Here is a 22,128-nt window from a genome sequence, read left to right on the forward strand (position 1 = left end):
ATTGTTATGTCAGTTTAAGGATATAAGCATTTGGTCAGTTAGGACCAGGCGTTGTGTTTAATAACCCAGGGGTACAGCGGAGTAAGCTGCTACGCTCCTTTTAAACGCAGATGTAACTGACCGGCGGGTACTGCCTGGCTCAAACACCACCGTAGCCAGTTGCTCGAGGTGTTAGGTTTTAGTAGCTCACTGTAATAAAAATACATACTCCAACAACACCGTTGGTCTAGAGGCCTTCTGAAGCAGGTTGTTTGACCGTAACATTGGTAAATAAGATCCATTTAAATGTCGGAAACATCTCGATCACCAATGTGCTTTCTTTTTATCAAGCTGCATTTTTCTTCGTGCACCTAGCAGCGCGTAAGGTGTGTGAGCGTGCTACTTTATAATAGCTTTTAAGAGCTAACTGGAATGGCGGTCTCAGGCAAGGTACAGTATCTTTGCTCTCTCTCTATCTAGACACGCCTAGCTGCAGGCCCCCGGAGGGTGACCCACCTCACAGTGAGGACCTTGACAGACTCGCCACTGACTCCCCTTTGATGACCTTTTAATCAAGTCCTACTCCTGTGACTCGCAGGGCCAACTTTCTTGTTAGGCTCACCGTTTTTCAAGGTTGTACCGGGGAGTCAGTATTATTGATCCTATCCGCTGTTAAGCCAAGGTCATGAATTGTAATACACCCGAAGTGGACTTTGTGTGTCCCCTCCATAGTCTCTACGGGAATCAATAGCCTGAATTGTCTTCCAGTGGAGGCTGCTGAGGGGAGGACGGCTCATAATAATGTCTGGAAAGGAGTGGCATCAGACACGTGGAACCCGTGGTTCTGATGTATTTGACACCATTCCGCTCCAGCCATTACCACGAGCCCGTCCTCCCCAATTAAGGTGCCAACAGCCTCCTGTGGTGTCTTCTTTTAGGCCGGTATTTCATCTGATCAGCGGTAGATCCACCTTATCGCACGCTTGCCAATTAAGTGTACATTTTTATTGAGCCAACATTTTGTAGTGTTTACCATGAATGAGGTCTACGCGAACTATGAAACATTGACCTTTAGGATGTGCATAGCTGAAAGAGCTGGATTGGATTGAATCCCGGCCATAGACAAGTAAAATGTATAATATTATTGCGGATGCTTAGTTGGGAATTGACTCTCACCGGCCCAACAGATCAGATAAATGTCACGCTGTTCTCTGAAGCTAATATCCTGTTTCCTGTGTCATTGTTGTGTTTGCTGTGTTCTGAAAGGCTGGGGCAGCCAGAGCTCCAAGGTGCACATCCACCACAGCACCTGGCTGCACTTCCCTGGTCACAACCTGCGCTGGCTCCTCACCTTCGTCCTCCTCTTCGTCCTGGTCTGTGAGATCGCAGAGGGCGTCGTCTCCGATGGGTGAGTCCGTTCCGCCTGCCCTTCCGCTGGAATCACGCCCCATGTTTGACATCACCGACTCCCCAGTACATTGCAATGACCGTACACCTCCATAACATTGAACACGAGTGGATCTTTAGCAAAGCTAGCAGTGTCATCAGACTTCTCAACTCCTCTGCTCCTCTCAATGACTGCTTCTGCTGTAGACTGTACTCTTTTCATAACTGTCCCCGCTCCCCCCCACCTAGGTCACTAGGTTCTCTTCCTCCTCTGCACTTCTAGCCTTATCTAATTTTATGGCAGCACTGTCAACTTTCTCTATTTAGTCTTCAACTTATCAGTCTCCCCCTCTTCTCACTCCACAATCCAACAGTGTGTGATTCACAAATGTAGGTCATAGGTTAAATAATTACAGGAAATCAATCGGAGCCTTTGCATTCCCTTGCCTCTGTCTCTCTCTCTCTCACTTTCACTCTTTCTCTCGCTCTGTCTTTCTCTCTCTCATCTTGTCTTGTGTGTCTCTCTCTCTCTTTCTCTCTCTCTCTGGCTTTTACCTCTTCGCTTTCTCTTCTGTCCTTGTATGTTCTCCTCCTCTCACGTTGATTGCCCATGCGTGTCCCCTATAGTCCCCTACACATGATTACTGTAGGATTGCCTGTCTGCGCTGAGAGCTTCTCCTATGCGTTTGTGAATTGATTGGAAGATCTCTCCTCCTGCACTTTCGCCCTAGAATACCATTCACTATAGTACAATGTCTGCTTGCAGCTTTTATACGGCATTGAGTGTGTGTATAGAATGATTTTAACTTATCCAATTGGGATGTGTGTGTGTGTGCAGCTGTGCATGTTTGTGTGCATCTGTGTGTGCATTAAAACCCTTCTGTCCCGTGTGTGTTCTCCCAGGTTCACCCAGTCCCTTCACCTGCACCTGTACATGCCTGCAGGCCTGGCCTTCATGGCGGGGATCACCTCCATCATCTACTACCACAACATCGAGACCTCCAACTTCCCCAAGCTACTGCTAGGTAAAGGCTCCTTCATAGTTTTCCAAGCACTTTAACAGAGTGTGTGTGTATGCATACTCTGTGTTTGTGTGTGCGCTTCCGTACCGTGCAAATGATGCCAGAATGCCCACACCACTTCAATGCACAGCTCACCTCGCTCTAGTGTTAAACATCCAAGCCTCCAAACTTCAACTGCTGAAGTCTGTCTCCCTGTAGCGCAAAGATGCCTCTGGCTGTAGAAGATGTCCCCAATTACTGTTACGTGTGAGAGCAACCTCTTGCTAGGCTTTACTGAATGGTGGATAACCATGACTCACTTGCAGGCTTGCTGGCCCCTAGGGTCTTCTAAGCCCAAATCAATACAATTCAAATGTAAGGAAGTATTTTGTACAGCATTGCGGTTTTGCCTAAACCACAGGCATTAATAATGTCATGTTAAACCCAGATGCATGGTTCATTTATATTCAGATGAGATGGCTTTTTGCTCTAGAGCAGGGGTATTCAACTCTGACCCTACGAGGTCCGGAGCCTGCTGGTTTTCTGTTCTACCTGTTAATTAATTGCACACACCTGGTGTCCCAGGTCTAAATCAGTCCCTGATTACAGGGGAACAAGTTTCAAAATGCAGTGGAGCTGGTTTCCAGGGTCAGAGTTGAGTTTGAGGACTGTAAAGGTTGTAGGCAATTATCGTTAAAGTGTAATTGCGTTATTCTGATTGGATGGATTTCAATTCTACTGCAGTTCGAGGCAGAAACCCAAGTAATAGAATATTCAATGTGTGTCCATCAAGCAGGAGTCAGAGATCTGCTTTGTGTAATGATTCTAGTCTTGTGTATTCCATACCGATATTAGGTTGAAAGGGGTTAGTTAAAATAAATATATACTTTGTACTGTAGTTATCCTCATAAATCAGTTAGATTAAATAAGGCCATAAAATTCCATTTAATGTTGAACATATTGTTGTTGTTTTTTAAAGTGAGGCGAGCGAGTTAAAAAAATTCAATATCAACCTTGGTTCACTAATCAAAAGATGTTTTCCTCATGGGGAGGTTAAAATAGGTGTTGTTGTGTCTCTTTACTGGAAGCGAATGAGGACATTATGTGACTATAATCTTGCATTTTTTTCAGTACAACTTTTTAAAAAATAAACAAATAAAGTGAAGAGAGGCTCGACTTAATTACATTTTAAGTAGTGATACAAATGTCAGCAGAGAATATTAAGATTGTAAAGAAGGATGCTTTCATGACATGGTGCTGATGAGATTCTGCACAGCAAATTCTCCAGGGTTAAACAGTTTCAAATTGAACACTGATCCAGCATCTATAAACTGTAAAAACGTATTTAGGGACTACCCACCAAAATCTATGAGTTTCACATAAAAATGCAGGCGTCTGGTTCTACTTCAATATTCGAATACCTTACTTCCTTTTCTATGTGCTCAAAAAGCATGACATTTGAAAATCCTAATTAAGTGATAATGCCCAAGAAGCCGGTGTTTGGACGATATATTGGTACAGGTATTGTTAGGCCCGAGATGAAGTGGAGGGACAGCATACCAGCCACAAAATGTGCTGGGGGAAAACATTTGTGCAAGGCCTGTTCTGACTAGAGATGAGCAATGTCTTCATACTTGATCTTGTGAAACTGTAGGGAAGTGCTTTGTCCAGCTCAGTAAAGCCTCAAACATAAATGATCCGCAACAGTGAGAACATTCCGACATCGTCACGGCTGGTCCGCCGACATAATCGTCCGAGGTGGTTTCAACAGGCTTTTTCGTTGCGACATCGCCAAAGATCCATCTGCTGGCCAAGGCCCGCGAGCTTTCTGAAACGCTGTGTCTCCAGCTCACCCAGCGTACTAGAGCTCCTGTAGCATACTCCTGGGCTACAATTACCCGGGCCCACGACCGGTCTGTCGATGTCACCGCAAGAAGAGGAATAAACAGACTCACTCCATCGCGACGTCCCCCAAAGGTTAGCTCTCTAGCCCTCGCTATCTCCCTGCTTGCTAATTCGGCCTGCTAACGGCTAGCTTGTCTAGCCCGGGCCTACGAACTGTTAGCTTGTTAGCACAGGCCTGCTAACCATCTGACTCACCGCATCCCAAACACTCTGAACCCATTTACTTTCTATCTCTCTTTGATTTTTATTTTGTTTATACCTTCCGGAAACCTGCCTCACCCACTGTGATACGGAATCGCTATCACTTTTAATTTTTATTTTATTTTTATGACACACTCAAGAACCTCCAGACGCTAACCAGCTAACTAGCTACAAGCTATTTAGTCATTGTTAGTTTAAAAAAAAAAAAAAACCTGGATAACACTCGCCAGCCCAGCTTCCCTGCCCATCCACCGCTGCCCCCTGGACACTGATCTCTTGGCTACATAGCTGACGCACGCTGGACTGTCCATTAATCACGGTACTCCATTCTGCTTGTTTGTTTTATCTGTCGGCCCAGTTGCCTAGTCAACGCCATTTTACCTGCTGTTTGTTGTGCTAGCTGATTAGCCTCGCCTACTGTTTTTAGCTAGCTTTCCCAATTCAACACCTGTGATTACTGTATGCCTCGCTGTATGTCTCTCCCAAATGTCAATATGCCTTGTATACTGTTGTTCAGGTTAGTTATCATTGTTTTAGTTCACAATGGAGCCCCTAGATCCACTCTGCATACCCCTGTTACCTCCTTTGTCCCACCCCCACACATGCGGTGACCTCACCCATTACAACCAGCATGTCCAGAGATACAACCTCTCTCATCATCACCCAGTGCCTGGGCTTACCTCCGCTGTACCCGCACCCCACCATACCCCTGTCTGCGCATTATGCCCTGAATATATTCTACCATGCCCAGAAACCTGCTCCTCTTATCCTCTGCCCCCAACGCTCTAGGCGACCAGTTTTGATAGCCTTTAGCCGCACCCTCATACTACTCCTTCTCTGTTCCGCGGGTGATGTGGAGGTAAACCCAGGCCCTGCATGTCCCCAGGTACCCTCATTTGTTGACTTCTGTGATCGAAAAAGTCTTGGTTTTATGCATGTCAACATCAGAAGCCTCCTCCCTAAGTTTGTTTTACTCACTGCTTTAGCACACTCTGCTAACCCTGATGTCCTTGCCGTGTCTGAATCCTGGCTCAGGAAGGCCACCAAAAATTCAGAGATTTCCATACCCAACTATAACATCTTCCGTCAAGATAGAACTGCCAAGGGGGCGGAGTCGCAGTCTACTGCAGAGATAGCCTGCAAAGTAATGTCATACTTTCCAGGTCCATACCCAAACAGTTTGAACTACTAATTTTGAAAATTACTCTCTCCAGAAACAAGTCTCTCACTGTTGCCGCCTGCTACCGACCCCGTCAGCTCCCAGCTGTGCCCTGGACACCATTTGTGAATTGATCGCCCCCATCTAGCTTCAGAGTTTGTTCTGTTAGGTGACCTAAACTGGGATATGCTTAACACCCCGGCAGTCCTACAATCTAAGCTAGATGCCCTCAATCTCACGCAAATCATCAAGGAACCCACCAGGTACAACCCTAACTCTGTAAACAAGGGCACCCTCATAGACGTCATCCTGACCAACTGGCCCTCCAAATATACCTCCGCTGTCTTCAACCAGGATCTCAGCGATCACTGCCTCATCGCCTGTATCCGCCACGGAGCCGCAGTCAAACGACCACCCCTCATCACTGTCAAACGCTCCCTAAAACACTTCTGTGAGCAGGCCTTTCTAATCGACCTGGCCCGTGTATCCTGGAAGGACATTGACCTCATCCCGTCAGTTGAGGATGCCTGGTCATTCTTTAAAAGTAACTTCCTCACCATTTTGGATAAGCATGCTCCGTTCAAAAAATGCAGAACCAAGAACAGATACAGCCCTTGGTTCACTCCAGACCTGACTGCCCTCGACCAGCACAAAAACATCCTGTGGCGGACTGCAATAGCATCGAATAGCCCCGTGATATGCAACTGTTCAGGGAAGTCAGGAACCAATACACGCAGTCAGTCAGGAAAGCTAAGGCCAGCTTCTTCAGGCAGAAGTTTGCATCCTGTAGCTCCAACTCCAAAAGTTCTGGGACACTGTGAAGTCCATGGAGAACAAGAGCACCTCCTCCCAGCTGCCCACTGCACTGAGGCTAGGAAACACGGTCTCCACCGATAAATCCATGATTATCGAAAACTTCAATAAGCACTTCTCAACGGCTGGCCATGCCTTCCGCCTGGCTACTCCAACCTCGGCCAACAGCTCCGCCCCCCGTAGTTCCTCACCCAAGCCTCTCCAGGTTCTCCTTTACCCAAATCCAGATAGCAGATGTTCTGAAAGAGCTGCAAAACCTGGACCCGTACAAATCAGCTGGGCTTGACAATCTGGACCCGCTATTTCTGAAACTATCTGCCGCCATTGTCGCAACCCCTATTACCAGCCTGTTCAACCTCTCTTTCATATCGTCTGAGATCCCCAAGGATTGAAAGCTGCCGCAGTCATCCCCCTCTTCAAAGGGGGAGACACCCTGGACCCAAACTGCTATAGACCTATATCCATCCTGCCCTGCCTATCTAAGGTCTTCGAAAGCCAAGTCAACAAACAGGTCACTGACCATCTCGAATCCCACCGTACCTTCTCCGCTGTGCAATCTGGTTTCCGAGCCGGTCACGGGTGCACCTCAGCCACACTCAAGGTACTAAATGATATCATAACCGCCATCGATAAAAGACAGTACTGTGCAGCCGTCTTCATCGACCTCGCCAAGGCTTTCGACTCTGTCAATCACCAAATTCTTATCGGCAGACTCAACAGCCTCGGTTTTTCGGATGACTGCCTTGCCTGGTTCACCAATTACTTTGCAGACAGAGTTCAGTGTGTCAAATCAGAGGGCATGCTGTCCGGTCCTCTGGCAGTCTCTATGGGGGTGCCACAGGGTTCAATTCTCGGGCCGACTCTTTTCTCTGTATATATCAATGATGTTGCTCTTGCTGCGGGCGATTCCCTGATCCACCTCTACTCAGACGACACCATTCTATATACTTTCGGCCCGTCATTGGACACTGTGCTATCAAACCTCCAAACGAGCTTCAATGCCATACAGCACTCCTTCCGTGGCCTCCAACTGCTCTTAAACGCGAGTAAAACCAAATGCATGCTTTTCAACCGATCGCTGCCTGCACCCGCATGCCCGACTAGCATCACCACCCTGGATGGTTCCAACCTTGAATATGTGGACATCTATAAGTACCTAGGTGTCTGGCTAGACTGCAAACTCTCCTTCCAGACTCACATCAAACATCTCCAATCAAAAATCAAATCCAGAGTCGGCTTTCTATTCCGCAACAAAGCCTCCTTCACTCACGCTGCCAAGCTTACCCTAGTAAAACTGACTATCCTACCGATCCTCGACTTCGCGACGTCATCTACAAAATGGCTTCCAACACTCTACTCAGCAAACTGGATGCAGTCTATCACAGTGCCATCCGTTTTGTCACTAAAGCACCTTATACCACCCACCACTGCGACTTGTATGCTCTAGTCGGCTGGCCCTCACTACATATTCGTCGCCAGACCCACTGGCTCCAGGTCATCTACAAGTCCATGCTAGGTAAAGCTCCGCCTTATCTCAGTTCACTGGTCACGATGGCAACACCCATCCGTAGCACGCGCTCCAGCAGGTGTATCTCACTGATCATCCCTAAAGCCAACACCTCATTTGGCCGCCTTTCGTTCCAGTACTCTGCTGCCTGTGACTGGAACAAATTGCAAAAATCGCTGAAGTTGGAGACTTTTATCTCCCTCACCAACTTCAAACATCAGCTATCCGAGCAGCTAACCGATCGCTGCAGCTGTACATAGTCTATAGGTAAATAGCTCACCCTTTTTCACCTACCTCATTCCCATACTGTTTTTATACTGTTTTTATTTATTTACTTTTCTGCTCTTTTGCACACCAAAAAATGGGCAGTCTATATACAATGTGTGCAAAAGGCATGAGGAGGTAGGCGAATAATACAATTTTGCAGATTAACACTGGAGTGATAAATGATCAGATGGGCATGTCCCTGTACATGCCCATCTGATCATTTATCACTCCAGTGTTAATCTGCAAAATTGTATTATTCGCCTACCTCCTCATGCCTTTTGCACACATTGTATATAGACTGCCCATTTTTTTCTACTGTGTTATTGACTTGCTAATTGTTTACTCCATGTGTAACTCTGTGTTGTCTGTTCACACTGCTATGCTTTATCTTGGCCAGGTCGCAGTTGCAAATGAGAACTTGTTCTCAACTAGCCTACCTGGTTAAATAAAGGTGAAATAAAAAAATAAAAATAAAAAATAAATTGTGCGCATGAAACAACTGGCGCAGGGGTGACGGTTAGAGATATTTGGAACTCACGAGTGAAAAGGTTCACATGAAGCAGCTTGTTGTGCTTTGAGGTGTAAGGATCATGATGAACGGATATCAAAACCATCTAGCAAGTTGACGGTGAAAGATGAGACCAGCCATTCCCACCACCGACAAAGTCATACGCACAACATTGTGAAGAAAATCTAGTTGTTTCGACTAAATATTATTAAGTAACTGGTTCCACAGCCTTTTTTTGTTGTTTATAAAATGTTTTGGTCCCAGTGTTACCTGAACTTTTAATTGGCCCAAACTTGAGAGAACTTTGGCAAAAACTCAGTCAATTGAAAACAATGTTTGCTCAACTTGTCTCACACTATAAATTATTATTTAGGATTATTTTTGTTGGTGTTGTAACAATTGGACCGAAAAGTAAATGGGGAAAAAAGGCTGTGGAAGAAGTTAATTAATAATAATTAGTCGAAACAACTAGATTTATGGGTGTTTTTTGTAAACCCTTAAAGGGAAATTTTACAATTATATCAACTTCTTATGCACCGCCCCAACATCAACATACACTGATGACCAAAAGTATGTGGACACCTGCTCGTTGATCATCTTAATCCAAAATGGTCCCCCTTCGCTGCTATAACAGCCTCCGCTCTTCTGGGAAGGCTTTCCACTAGATGTTGGAAAATTGCTGCAGGGACTTGCTTCCATTCAGCCATATAAGCATTAGTGAGGTCGGGCACTGATGTTGGGCAATTAGGCCTGGCTCGCAGTCAGCGCTCCAATTCATCCCAAAGGTGTCCGATGGAGTTGAGATTAGGGATCTGTGCAGGCCAGTCAAGTTCTTACAAATCAATCTCGACAAACCATTTCTGTATGGACCTTGCTTTGTGCACGGGGAATTGTCAGGCTAAAACAGGAAAGGGCCTTCCCCAAACTGTTGCCACATATTTGGGAGCACAGAATTGTCTAGAATGTCACTGTATGCTGTAGCGTTAACATTTCCCTTCCATGAAGGCCAAACCATGAAAAACAGCCCCAGAGCATTATTCCTAACTTTACAGTTGGCACTATACATTGGGGCAGGTAGAGTTCTCCTGGCATCCGCCAAACCCAGATTCGTCCGTCGGTCTGCCTGATGTTGAAGCGTCACTCCAGAGAACGTGTTTCCACTGCTTCAGAGTCCATCGGCGGCGAGCTTTACACCATTCCAGCCAATGGTGATCTTGCACATGGTGATCTTAAGCTTGTGTGCTGCTGCTCGGCCATGAAAACCCATTTTATGAAGCTCCCGACGAACAGTTTTTGTGCTGACTTTGCTTCCAGAGGCATTTGGAACTCGGTAGTGAGTGTTGCAACCGAGGACAGATGTTTTTACGCGCTGTGCGCTTCAGCACTGGCGGTCCTGTTCTGTGAGCTTGTGTGGCCTACCACTTCGCGGTTAAGCCGTTGTTGCTCCCAGACATTTCCACTTCACAATAACAGTACTTACAATTGACCGGAGCAGCTCTAATAGGGCAGAAATGTGACGCACTGAGTTGTTGGAAAGGTGGCATGCAGTTGAAGTCACTGAGCTGTTCAGTAAGGCCATTTTACTGCCAAAATGTGTCTATGGAGATTGCATGGCTGCATGCTCAGTTTTATACACGTGTTAGCGACGGGTTTGGCTGACATAGCCAAATCCACTCATTTGAAGGGGTGTCCACATATTTTGTATGTATAGTGTATATTAGAGTGATTTTTGTCAAGAATCCAGTATATACGTAAATATGTGGTGTTTGCCACATATAAACGGTGTAACTAAAATGTAATGTACAGTAGTAGAAATAATAGAATGTGCTATGTGGATAATACAGAATAAATACACAGTACAAAACCCCATAGCAAAATGGATAGAACTGCAGGAAATCAGCTTCCGGACCTGGGTCTTGAATCGAAATAATTACAGTGGGACAAAAACGTATATACAGTGGGGCAAAAAAGTATTTAGTCAGCCACTAATTGTGCAACTTGCACAATTGGTGGCTGACTAAATACTTTTTTGCCCCACTGTATATACGTATGTGAATGTTGTGTATAGACAGTATGGACAGCATGTGAAAAGAAAAGGTGTGTGTGTGTGTGTGTGTATAGCGGTAGTTACAGTATGCAGGATAAACCAAGACTAGAATACAGTATATACATATCAAATGGGTAATACAGTATGTAAGCACCATTACAGTGTTCATTGACTATGTTCTGGACATAAGGGCAGCGGTCTCTAAGGTGCAAGGTAAAGTACCGGGTGGTAGCCGGCTAGTAACAGTGTCTGGGCTTCAGGGGCAGGGTACTGGGCGGAAGTCGGCTTAGTGGTGACTGTTTAACTGTCTGATGGCCTGGAAATAGAAGCTGTTTGTTCCTCAGTCTCTTGGTCCCAGCGTTGATGCATCTGTACCGTCTCCGCTTTCTAGATGGTAGCGAGGTCATAGAGACATGGTTTTTGCAGTAATATATTTTTGTCCACTGTGGCTTTCATTAAGTGAGATTCTAAGTGAATACTTTATCATAAAAATGTAATTCTTCAACACAATACAAGTAGTTAATAAAGCCTTATTTTGAGGGCCTAGTTTTACCCTAATGCAGTGGCCTGAATCTCATGGTTTTCAGGCCTGCAAGTCGCATTATGATGGCTTGCAAAGTGATGTGTAATTCCTTTTGGAATCCAGCCAGAGTGGGGATATTCAACATTTTAAATGTTTATTCACCCGCAGCCTGAATTCAGGCTGACTGCTGGGATGGGGAGACAAAGATATGAGACAAGGAACCAACCATTTCAGAAACCGGTGTAGTAAGTCCAAAGAGCAGATTGGGTTAGTTTAGAAAAATGTTACTTATATTTGAGTAGGATAAGATTAATGAATCAATCAATGTACATGCAAAACCATAGATATGGTTTAACTCTGGTTAAAGACCAACACTTGGATTCTTTAACAACAATGTTACACTGACATATCAACACTCGGTAACACGTTCCTGTGTGGTAATTACCAAATAAATATTTTTGTTGCATCATCGAGACATCGTCAAGCATCAACACTAATGTCTTCTAGTTGTTATAATTTGATAGCCAATATTCTTTATAGAGGATCTATAAAATCCTGAGCTGGGACATGGCATGTATTATGCCATGTCCCAGATCAGTCCATTGCCCTATGAGCAGAAGACATTGAAAAGAATACGTCTTATTTTGGTTGAAATGATGTATTTTCAATGTCTTGTGCTCACTAGGTTGTCTTTGTCGTTTCACGGTTCTCTCATCGTCAATGTTGACTTCTTTCATCATCCCCTCAGTTGCCATGTTCCTCCTCTTCGTCTGATCACATACTTCTCTTCTCCTCCTCCTCCTGCGTCATTAACTCATCCGCGTTCTGCCCATGTTCGTTCACTCTTCCTCCAGTTCCCTCGTTCACATCAGTGCTTGAGCCTCAACCTCGATGCGTTGCCAATCTGTGTTAGTCGAGGGAGTGACCCCACAGGCGGTATTTCTGGACAGACTTTAATCTCTGATTACAGCTGGGGCTGGAGGGATGGATAGCCATAGAGAACATAGAAGAGATATGCTCGTATGGCCATATGTCAAACGCCGTTATCCATTCTCTCTTCTTTATGGGATCTTTTGAAGTGTTCAGTGAATAAGGCCTTTGTGGAACTCTAATCAGTAGTACTCACTCTTCACTTTCCTTCACAATCATCCTTCCATCGATCACCTTTTCCATAGGCTTCTTATTGACTCTGCCTTCCATTAGAGATTTACAGTACACCTGCAGGCCTGACAAATACTGTAAGTCATTGACCTTCAAAACAGCCACAACAGACACACTGAAAGGACTTACACTGAGTGTACGAAACATTAAAAGAACACCTTCCTAATATTGTTGCACCCCCTATAGAAAGGACTTATATTGTTGATTGATTCGTTGACTGTGACTCACCATGGCAACCTGCTACAACAGGATCTGAATCGACCACCGTTTTCAATACTGAGTCCCTTCTTTTCACTCTGTTTCTATGGATATTGAGCTTAACAACCAAGGACATACATCACTAAACAACTGGAAAGTCTGGGCGAGAGAGAAGGAGGGGAGGGAAGGGAGGGAGGGAGAAAGAAAGAAAGAAAGGGGTGAGAAGAGAGCAAGGAGGGAGCGGGTGGAGGGGAAGGGGAGAGAACACGAGTTAGTGTTTGAGATGCAGGCCACGTTTCTGTTATGAACATCTGCGGACTTCACGGGGAGGAAAAAGACCCCAAATCCCAGAATGTTCAGCATACTCCTACGAGACTCTGTTACCATGGTTTCTCTCCTATAAAACATCTAAAAAAAGGTGTGAAAAATGACATTGGTCACGTTGTTTCGGATGTGTCTTGGGGATTTATAATGGATGGCAGCCGTGAGTGGGTTGTCTTTCCAACAGGTAGGCACAGTCAATCTGACAGTTCCAGTACAGCTTTTCATTCCCCATTGTCACTTGAGTTTTAAACACGAGCAGTTCTGTCACAAGCAGAGGAAAGACGGGGGGGGGGGATGAATTAGAAAATGTATATGATATGGATTCTCAATAATATGTATGATATTCACTTTGTAGATATACAGTTCACTCCTTATGCAGTGTGTACAGTTCACCAGAAACAACATTCCTTTTACTTACTGGATATCTGCATAATCTGAATGTATAGGACATTCCTAACCCAATTGTATTCGTCGGGAGTTGACTTGAGATGACTGACGATTCCCTTTATGAGTCCTGAGGTATTCAAATGTTTCTCTCTGATCCTCTCTAAAGCCCTACTGTTCTACTGGGTCTTGGCCTTTCTGATGAAAACCATCAAGTTTGCCAAGTACACTGAGCACGGCATCGGCCTGAGACAACTCCGCTACGGCATCACAGGACTCCTGGCCCTGATCTACGGACTACTACTGGCTGTGGAAATCAACGTCATACTGGGCAGGGTGAGCAGCAGTGTGTGTGAGAGGGGGATGGTGTGCATGTATTTGTGTGTGTGTGTGTGTGTGTCATCCTAGTGTGTTTTGTGTGTATGGGCATCTGTTTTCCTCAGTATGTTTGGACGTCTCTATCCTGTCTTTTCCTCTGCTTCAATCAGCTCTCCCCTCTTTCGGGCAAGCATTTTTGTATGCCCCTGTATATCGGATGTTATATCGCTGCCTACAGGCCTGTTTCTGAAGTAGATCGAAGGCAGAATGTGCTAGGTTGTTGTGAGTCGTACAATCAGAGGCGTCATGCCCAAAGGGGGCACAAGGGCACGTGCCACCTCCAGATTTCTGCATGACACCCGCTACTTGTCCCTAATTATAATAGGATGTTTAGGATGGACTTGTTTGAATTATTCATCATTTTAATCCGTGGGAGTTCTGTCTGGAGATTTTCTTCTGAAAAGAATGGAAGATGTCTTGCTATTATGGTGATCAGGATTTCAAGCTCTATTTGTGTGCGCGTGTTGGAGGACAACGACATATACTCGACGTGAGAATGGTATTCACGCGAGTGTGTGCACATGCAGGTGGATTCGTGTCCATGTTGTGAGGCTTTAGTCATGATCTTCCCACTCACAGCAGTCACCTCTCCTCTTGGCACTATCCCACCTGGTCCATTTGTTCCTCTTTATCATCCCATCTTGGGGTTGAGAGCAATCAGGTTCTTGGGCACTTGGCAATCATTGGCATTCTTCATTGGTTTGTATTGGTTAAGATGGGGACTAATCCAGCGGAGGCTCTTCAGAGTAAGAAAGGGGAGGACCATTCTTCTCAGTGAATTTCTTAAAATAAAACATTGAAAAACTAGACTAAAATATATTTATGGCACCAAATAATTGATTAATACACACTATTTTGCAATGAAGGTCTACAGTAGCCTCAACAGCACTCTATAGTGTAACGTTACTTATTGTAGCGGGTTTACCAACGCATTAGTTCTATTAGCAATATTGACTAGAATGTTACTTCAGCTAATATGGGGACAACGATGTAGACTGTGTGTAGCGGTTATGATATGGTTTTGCTTGGAAAGGCTTTTTTTGCCTGGTCACATGCAGCTGATGTGTTGTTCATTGAAGTCCACGAACGAATGGAAGAGCTGAGAAGAGAGTGCATAGAGGCTAGAATGAATACTACGTTGCTGCTATGACCAGGGTTGTATTCATACTGCCGATTTTGTTGAAATTTTTTTTGTAAATGGAAGCAAACAAAACAGGGATGAAAATACCTGAATTTGTCCAATAGAAACTCTTGTTTTAAACTTTTGGACTAATGATTACAACCTAGATGCAGGCAAGAGTGTGCAAGGCCTGTGTGCACCTAGATTGTAAACTTTCATTCGGAGGCTAGGGTGTAGGGACATTTTTTTTGTATCATCTAATAGCCTAAACCTATGTGTTATTGAACCGAATGAATGGAATATGAATGACAGTCATCCAACATGCTGTAATAGAATAAGGCCATGCTCGTGGAGGGGAAAAAAATTGTCCTCCCTAATCATAAACGGCACTGACCACCACTGGACTAATCTCAGCACTTATTCTAATTACAGTTTATATTCATGATCACTAATGGGCAATTTTTTCAATGCCTTCATGATGCCTCAGGCTTCTACCAGCCATCAAACACAGAGTAGTCTATACATACATTCCTGTTTTGATAAAGGACTGTGTATATAGAGAGTGTTGTATGTTGCTTTGGCAACATCTGCAGTCAGGAAAGACATCTGTTGGGTAAGAGTCCTCTGAGTCCCAATGTACACTGACTAACTCTAAACATATACACTACATGACCTGAAAAGTATGTGGACACCAGTTGTCGAACATCTCATTCCAAAATCATGGGCATTAATATGGCGTTGGTTCCCCCTTTGCTGCTATAACAGCCTCCACTCTTCTGGTAAGGCTTTCCACTAGATGTTGGAACATTGCTGTGAGCACTTGCTTCCGTTCAGCCACAAGAGCGTTAGTGAGGTCGGGCACTGATGTTGGGCGATTTAGCCTGGCTCGCAGTCGGAGTTCCAATTCATTTCGAAAGGTGTTAGATGGGGTTGAGGTCAGGGCTCTGTGCAGGCCAGTCAAGTTCTTCCACACCAACCTCAACAAACCATTTCTGTATGGACCTTGCTTTGTCCACGGGGGCATTGTCATGCTGAAACAGGAAAGGGCCTTCCCCAAACTGTTGTTACAAAGTTGGAAGCACAGAATTATCTAGAAAGTCGTTGTATGCTGTAGAGTTAAGAATTCCCTTCACTGGAACAAAAGGGCCTAGCCCAAACCATGAAAAACAGCCCCAGATCATTATTCCTCCTCCACCAAACTTTACAGTTGGCACTATACATTGGGGCGGGAAGGGTTCTACTGGCATCCGCCAAACCCAGATTTGTCCGTCGACTGGTATATGGTAAAGCATGATTCATCACCCCAGAGAACACGTTTCTACTGCTCCAGAGTCCAATGGTGGCAAGCTTTACATCACTCCAGCCGAAGCTTGGCATTGCGCATTCTGAACTTAGGCTAGTGTGCAGCTGCTTGGTTATGGAAACCCATTTCATGAAGCTCCCGACGAACAGTTATTGTGCTGACGTTGCTTCCAGAGGCAGTTTGGAACTCGGTAGTTTGTGTGTTGCAACTGTGAGCTTGTGTGTCCTACCACTTCGCGGTTGCTCCTAGACGTTTCTTCTTCACAATACCAAATCCAATCAAATGTATTTATATAGCCCTTTGTACATCAGCTGATATCTCAAAGTGCTGTACAGAAACCCAGCCTAAAACCCCAAACAGCAAGCAATGCAGGTGTAGAAGCACGGTGGCTCGGAAAAACTCCCTAGAAAGGCCGAAACCTAGAGAGGAACCAGGCTATGAGGGGTGGCCAGTCCTCTTCTGCCTGTGCCGGATGGAGAGTATAACAGAACATGGCCATGATGTTCAAATGTTCATAAATGACCAACAGTTGAAACTGGAGCAGCAGCATGGCCAGGTGGACAGGGGACAGCAAGGAGTCATCATGCCAGGTAGTCCTGAGGCATGGTCCTAGGGCTCAGGTCCTCCTCCGAGAGAGAGAGAGAGAGAGAATTAGAGAGAGCATACTTTAATTCATACAGGACACTGGATAAGACAGGAGAAGTACTCCAGATATAACAAACTGATCCTAGCCCCCCGACACAAACTACTGCAGCATAAATACTGGAGGCTGAGACAGGAGGGGTCAGGAGACACTGTGGCCCCATCCGATGATACCCCCGGACAGGGCCAAACCGGAAGGATATAACCTCACCCACTTTGCCAATGCACAGCCCCCTACTTCATAATAGCAGCATTTACAGTTGACCGGGGCAGCTCTAGCAGGGCAGAAATTTGCCGAATTGACTTGTTTGAAAGGTAGCATCCTATGACGGTGCCACATTGAAAGTCACTGAGGTCTTCAGTAATGCCATTCTACTGTGCTCTCACCTGCCAGCAACGGATGTGGCTGAAATAGCCAACTCCACTCATTTGAAGGGGTTTCCACATACATTTGTGTATATACAGTTGAAGTGGGAAGTTTACATACACCTGAGCCAACTACATTTAAACTAAGTTTTTCACAATTCCTGACATTTAATCCTAGGACAAATTCCCTGTCTTAAGTCAGTTAGGATCACCACTTTATTAAGAATGTGAAATATCAGAATAATTATTTATTTCAGATTTGATTTCTTTCATAACATTCCGAATGGGTCAGAAGTTTACATACACTCAATTAGTATTTGGTAGCATTGCCTTTAAATTGTTTAACTTGGGTCAAACATTTCGGGTAGTCTTCCACCAGCTTCCCACAATGTGATTTTCTGGATTTTCTTTTCTCATTTTGTCTGTCATAGTTGAAGTGTACCTATGATGAAAATTACAGGCCTCTCTCATATTTTGAAGTGGGAGAACTTGCACAATTGGTGGCTGACTAAATACTTTTTTGCCCCACTGTATGTGTCGATGCTGCAATTCTTCAGTAACCTAGTTTCCCCCAAGCCGAGACTCTCACTGCTGAACTGAACTGACTCTGTTACATTAGTGTTTCACTCTGTCGTCCAGTTTCAGCGCTCGGGGTACTAGGAGTGTGCCTCGTTCTTTGACCTAGTGCAGGCCATAATACTTCTCTTCAACAAAGCTCTAAAGCTGAATAGCTCAAGTGGACACAGTTCAGGGTTTCTTATTTCAGTGTGTGATACAGGGAGGCTTTGCCAAGGGTTTGATGCATTCGCAAAGACACGACCAGGCAACCCATAATTTAATACACAAAAGAGCAAGCTTCCCTGTCAGATACTCTACATCACACATAATTATCAGACACTATCTGTCATATCCATGAGCTCACAGTTCCATCAAGATAATCATTATCTCTCAGAAATTTGGCAGGCTTAAGTTTGTGTTGCCGAAACTGTATATACATTAGTGAATAGTTGCGTAGTTCGTTTCGTTGTTCTCATTTCTATTCTAAGTTCTGAATATATTCATTATTTAGGCACTTTCTCTTTTAGTGAATCCTCCATCTGTCTTTTTCTCTCTTCCCAGTTGATAACCCCTCTCTCCCTCTGTCCCTCCCCACAGCGCTACCTGTGTTTCACTGAAGCTACAGAGGTGAAACCCCCAGAGGACCTGCAGGATCTGGGGGTGAGGTTCCTGCAGCCCTTTGTCAACCTGCTGTCCAAGGCCACTTACTGGTGGATGAACACCTTCATCACAGCAGCCCACCGCCGCCCCATCGACCTCAAGGTCATCGGCAAGCTGCCCATCGCCATGCGAGCCCTCACCAACTATCTGAAGCTCCGCAAGGCTTTCGAGAGTCAGAGGGTAATGGGAGTGAGTGAGTGAGTGAGTGAGTGAGTGAGTGAGTGAGTGAGTGAGTGAGTGAGTGAGTGAGTGAGATGGCAGCCAGTGGGCTGTACGTTTTCATAAAAACAATGGTCAAAAAAAGATTACAGTAATAGTATTGGATACAGTAAAATACGTTATGGTAACATACCCTTTTTTTACGGCTCAAATAAGCAAAGAGAATCGACAGTCCATCGTTACTTTAAGACATGAAGGTCAGTCGATGTGCAACATTTCAAGAACTTTCAATTTGATGTTATTTTAATGGACAAAAAAAAGTGCTTTTCTTTCAAAAACAAGAACATTTCCAAGTGACCCCAAACTTTTGAACCGTAGTGTATATATTTGATTTGCTGTAATAGGAAAATACTTTACCTAGCAGGCAACCTGCTTGCACCAATCCCATGTAATTACAGTAAAACACTGTAAAATGCAAACATTTACATTTACATTTAAGTCATTTAGCAGACGCTCTTATCCAGAGCGACTTACAAATTGGTGCATTCACCTTATGACATCCAGTAGAACAGTCACTTTACACCCACCTCCCCTCAATGAATTGAATTAATTACAATTACAGTATAATTTACTTTTACAGTATTATACAGTAAATGTTACAGTAATGTACTGTTTGTCATTGCTCGGATATTACAGTAACTACTGGCACCTGTTAGTTACCGTAAAACAACGGTACCAAATATTACAGTATATATTACAATATATATATTTTTTTTTTACAGTGCAGGGATTAGCTTGGATGTTCCACACAGTGACAAATAAATACAGTGTTAAGTGTTTATATAAGAACAGATTGCACAGTATGTTTTGGTTGATATTAATCTTTCTTTTGAAGCATGACATATTCTGTTTGGATTGCATTTTGTTAGGTTGCGTCAATGCAGCTTGCCCAGTCGGATTGTTTCAATAAAATGTCAATAGGAGTAACTAAAAAGCATCGATTTTACTTGTTCTCTAAACAATTCAACTCTGTTCTCCAATGGCCTGTGGTGATTTGACATGCATCCGTAAAACTGAGATGGATTTCCAAATAGATGATTGTCTTTTCTAGTTAACACTGAACTGATATATATATATATATATATCCCCCCACACACTCACACACATCCTACGTTCCGGTTCCCTTACTGCTGTGTGTTACTGTCCAGTTTCACAGGAAATAAGATCATGTAACATCCCAAGCCATATCTGGTAACTCTGCAGGCTAAATAATGTTATTTTGCTTATATGTTGATTTGACACAACCGTGAATATGTGTGAAACTTGAGACTTTAATCATCACACAGAGTAGCAGAGGGACAAACCCAGTCACCACACACACACACACACACACACACACACACACACACACACACACTTCCCACTTTCTTCCCATGAAAAGTCGAGTTCTTTCACCCTGTGAGGGGTCAAAAAGTCGCAGTGTTCACAGTAGAATGATAATGACCTTGCTCCTCTTAATCTTTTAGTCTTCTTTTCCCTTCCATCTCTCTACTTCATCTCTCCATCTCTTTAATCCTCTCCTCCTGGAAGGACGTGGGGTGCGGATTCACAAGCAGCCCGGACTGTCTCATTGACCTCGGAGTCTAGTGTGCACTGGAAAACCCTGACCCTGTTGTGACCTTTGATCCTTGACCCCTGTTCCCTGCCACGTGTTGTGTCTCACTGAAAGAACCACGTCTGACCAACTCTCTCGCTATCTCTCTCAGAACCGTCTTCTTGACCCTAACCAGTCAGGCTTCAAGGCGACTCACTCAACTGAGACCGCTCGTATCTGTGTCAGAGGTTCTCCGCTCTGCCACAGCTGACTCTATCTGCTGCCTTTGATGCTGTGAACCATCAGATCCTCCTCTCCACACTCCTGGATTGCGTCCTACCTGGCAAGTCGCTCCTACCAGGTGGCGTGGAGAGAATCTGTCTGCACCATATGCTCTTACTACTGGTGTCCCACAGGGCTCTGTTCTAGGCCCTCTCCTCTTTTCTCTTTTCACACAAAGTCGCTCGGGTTCTGTCATATCCTCATATGGTCTCTCCTATCATTGCTATGCGGATGACACTCAACTACTCAAAAATCTTGGTGTGACCCTGGACAACACCCTGTCGTTCTCTGCAAACATCAGTGACTCGCTCCTGCAGGTTTATGCTCTACAACATCCGTAGAGGATGACCTTTCCTCACACAAGATGCGGAGCAGGTCCTAATCCAGGCACTTGTAATCTCTCGTCTAGACTACTGCAACACTCTGTTGGCTGGGCTCCCCGCGTGTGCCATCATACCCCTGCAATTTATCCAGAATGCCGCAGCCCGCCTGGTGTTCAAACTTCCCAAGTTCTCCCATGTCACCCTGCTACTCTGCACCTTCTTACCTTCAGGTTATGCTCAAACCCTACATCCCATCCTGAGAACTCCACTCCACCACCTCTGGTCTCACCACCTCTGGTCTCTTACTTTGTTGATGGGAAAGGTATTTTATACGATTGGGATGTGTTGTCTCACCGAGCTATCTTAAGATGAATACACTACATGTAAGTCGCTCTGGGGTGGTTTGAAACAAGTGCAGCGTTAAAACAAGCATATGGGTATTTACACTACAGTACAGCACTAGGGTATGAGCAGAACATCTGTTTGTTGCTGTCAAACTAGAAACCATATATGCATAAATACATATTTGGATTTGGCTGAGATGGGGCCCAAGGGACAATGGCCATAGGGTCTGATTATGACAGTTAGTGTGTAGTGACAAATCCTATATGAGCTAGAACGCATGAATGGCTTGGGACGTGACGTGCACATTTGTGTCCATGAAACAGGAAAGTCACACACACCAAGGTCATTTTCGGAAGTCGGGAAGAACCAAATTTGGTTTATTTGTTTATTTATGTATCTGCCCCTGTGCTCTCTACATCAAAAAGCCTGACCAGAGGCTGCCTCAAAGCCAGGACCTTCACCCCCTAGAGAGGAGTGGGAAAGCCAGGACACACACACGTGCACATGCGCACACACAGACCGAGAGGCTGTGGCTTGTTTACTACTCTAGCCAGAGTAGCCAGCCACTCTCTCTGATCATCACAAACTCTAAATGTGTAAACATCACACCACGCTAAGTCAGCGGCAGGGGTATAACTACAATAAATAGTTTAACATACAAAATGTTTGGCCTCTGAATATTTATCCTTCATACAGTATACAAGGAGGGTTTCAACCTTTGTTTAAAATATTGAGATCAGGCAAACATTTTGACTGCACACAAGTGCCTGAATGCTGGTGTTATTGAAGGATCTGAGCTAATCTCTTCTGTGAGGTCACAGTATCCTAGGATTAAAACTGAACTCATGAGATGGCAGAACTGGGAGGACATCATTACTAGGGAACCACTGAGATGAGAAGCACGAGAACTACGCTCTTCTCCTTCTTCCCTCATTAAACACTGAATCCCAAGATGCAACAGAAACAGCGAGCCAACAGGGGTTCCATGCTTGTCCTAGTTCTGTAGTTTTTTTGGGTATGCAGTTGTTGTTTTTC

General features: G+C 44.7%; 1 protein-coding gene across 5 annotated transcripts in view; it reads left to right on the plus strand.

The window, feature by feature from the left end:
• The window catches only part of LOC118396446 (ATP-binding cassette sub-family C member 8), a 125,166-nt gene that overhangs the window by 21,796 nt on the left and 81,242 nt on the right, over window positions 1-22,128 (plus strand). For all 5 annotated transcript variants that reach the window (XM_052465488.1, XM_052465487.1, XM_052465485.1 and 2 more), the window contains 4 exons: window positions 1,246-1,387; window positions 2,269-2,390; window positions 13,533-13,699; window positions 18,328-18,570. In XM_052465488.1, the coding sequence (XP_052321448.1) occupies window positions 1,246-1,387; window positions 2,269-2,390; window positions 13,533-13,699; window positions 18,328-18,570 (674 nt within the window). The remainder of the gene's footprint in view (window positions 1-1,245; window positions 1,388-2,268; window positions 2,391-13,532; window positions 13,700-18,327; window positions 18,571-22,128) is intronic.

Source organism: Oncorhynchus keta, chromosome 17 (genome assembly GCF_023373465.1).
Source record: "Oncorhynchus keta strain PuntledgeMale-10-30-2019 chromosome 17, Oket_V2, whole genome shotgun sequence".
Lineage (NCBI taxonomy): Eukaryota > Metazoa > Chordata > Actinopteri > Salmoniformes > Salmonidae > Oncorhynchus > Oncorhynchus keta.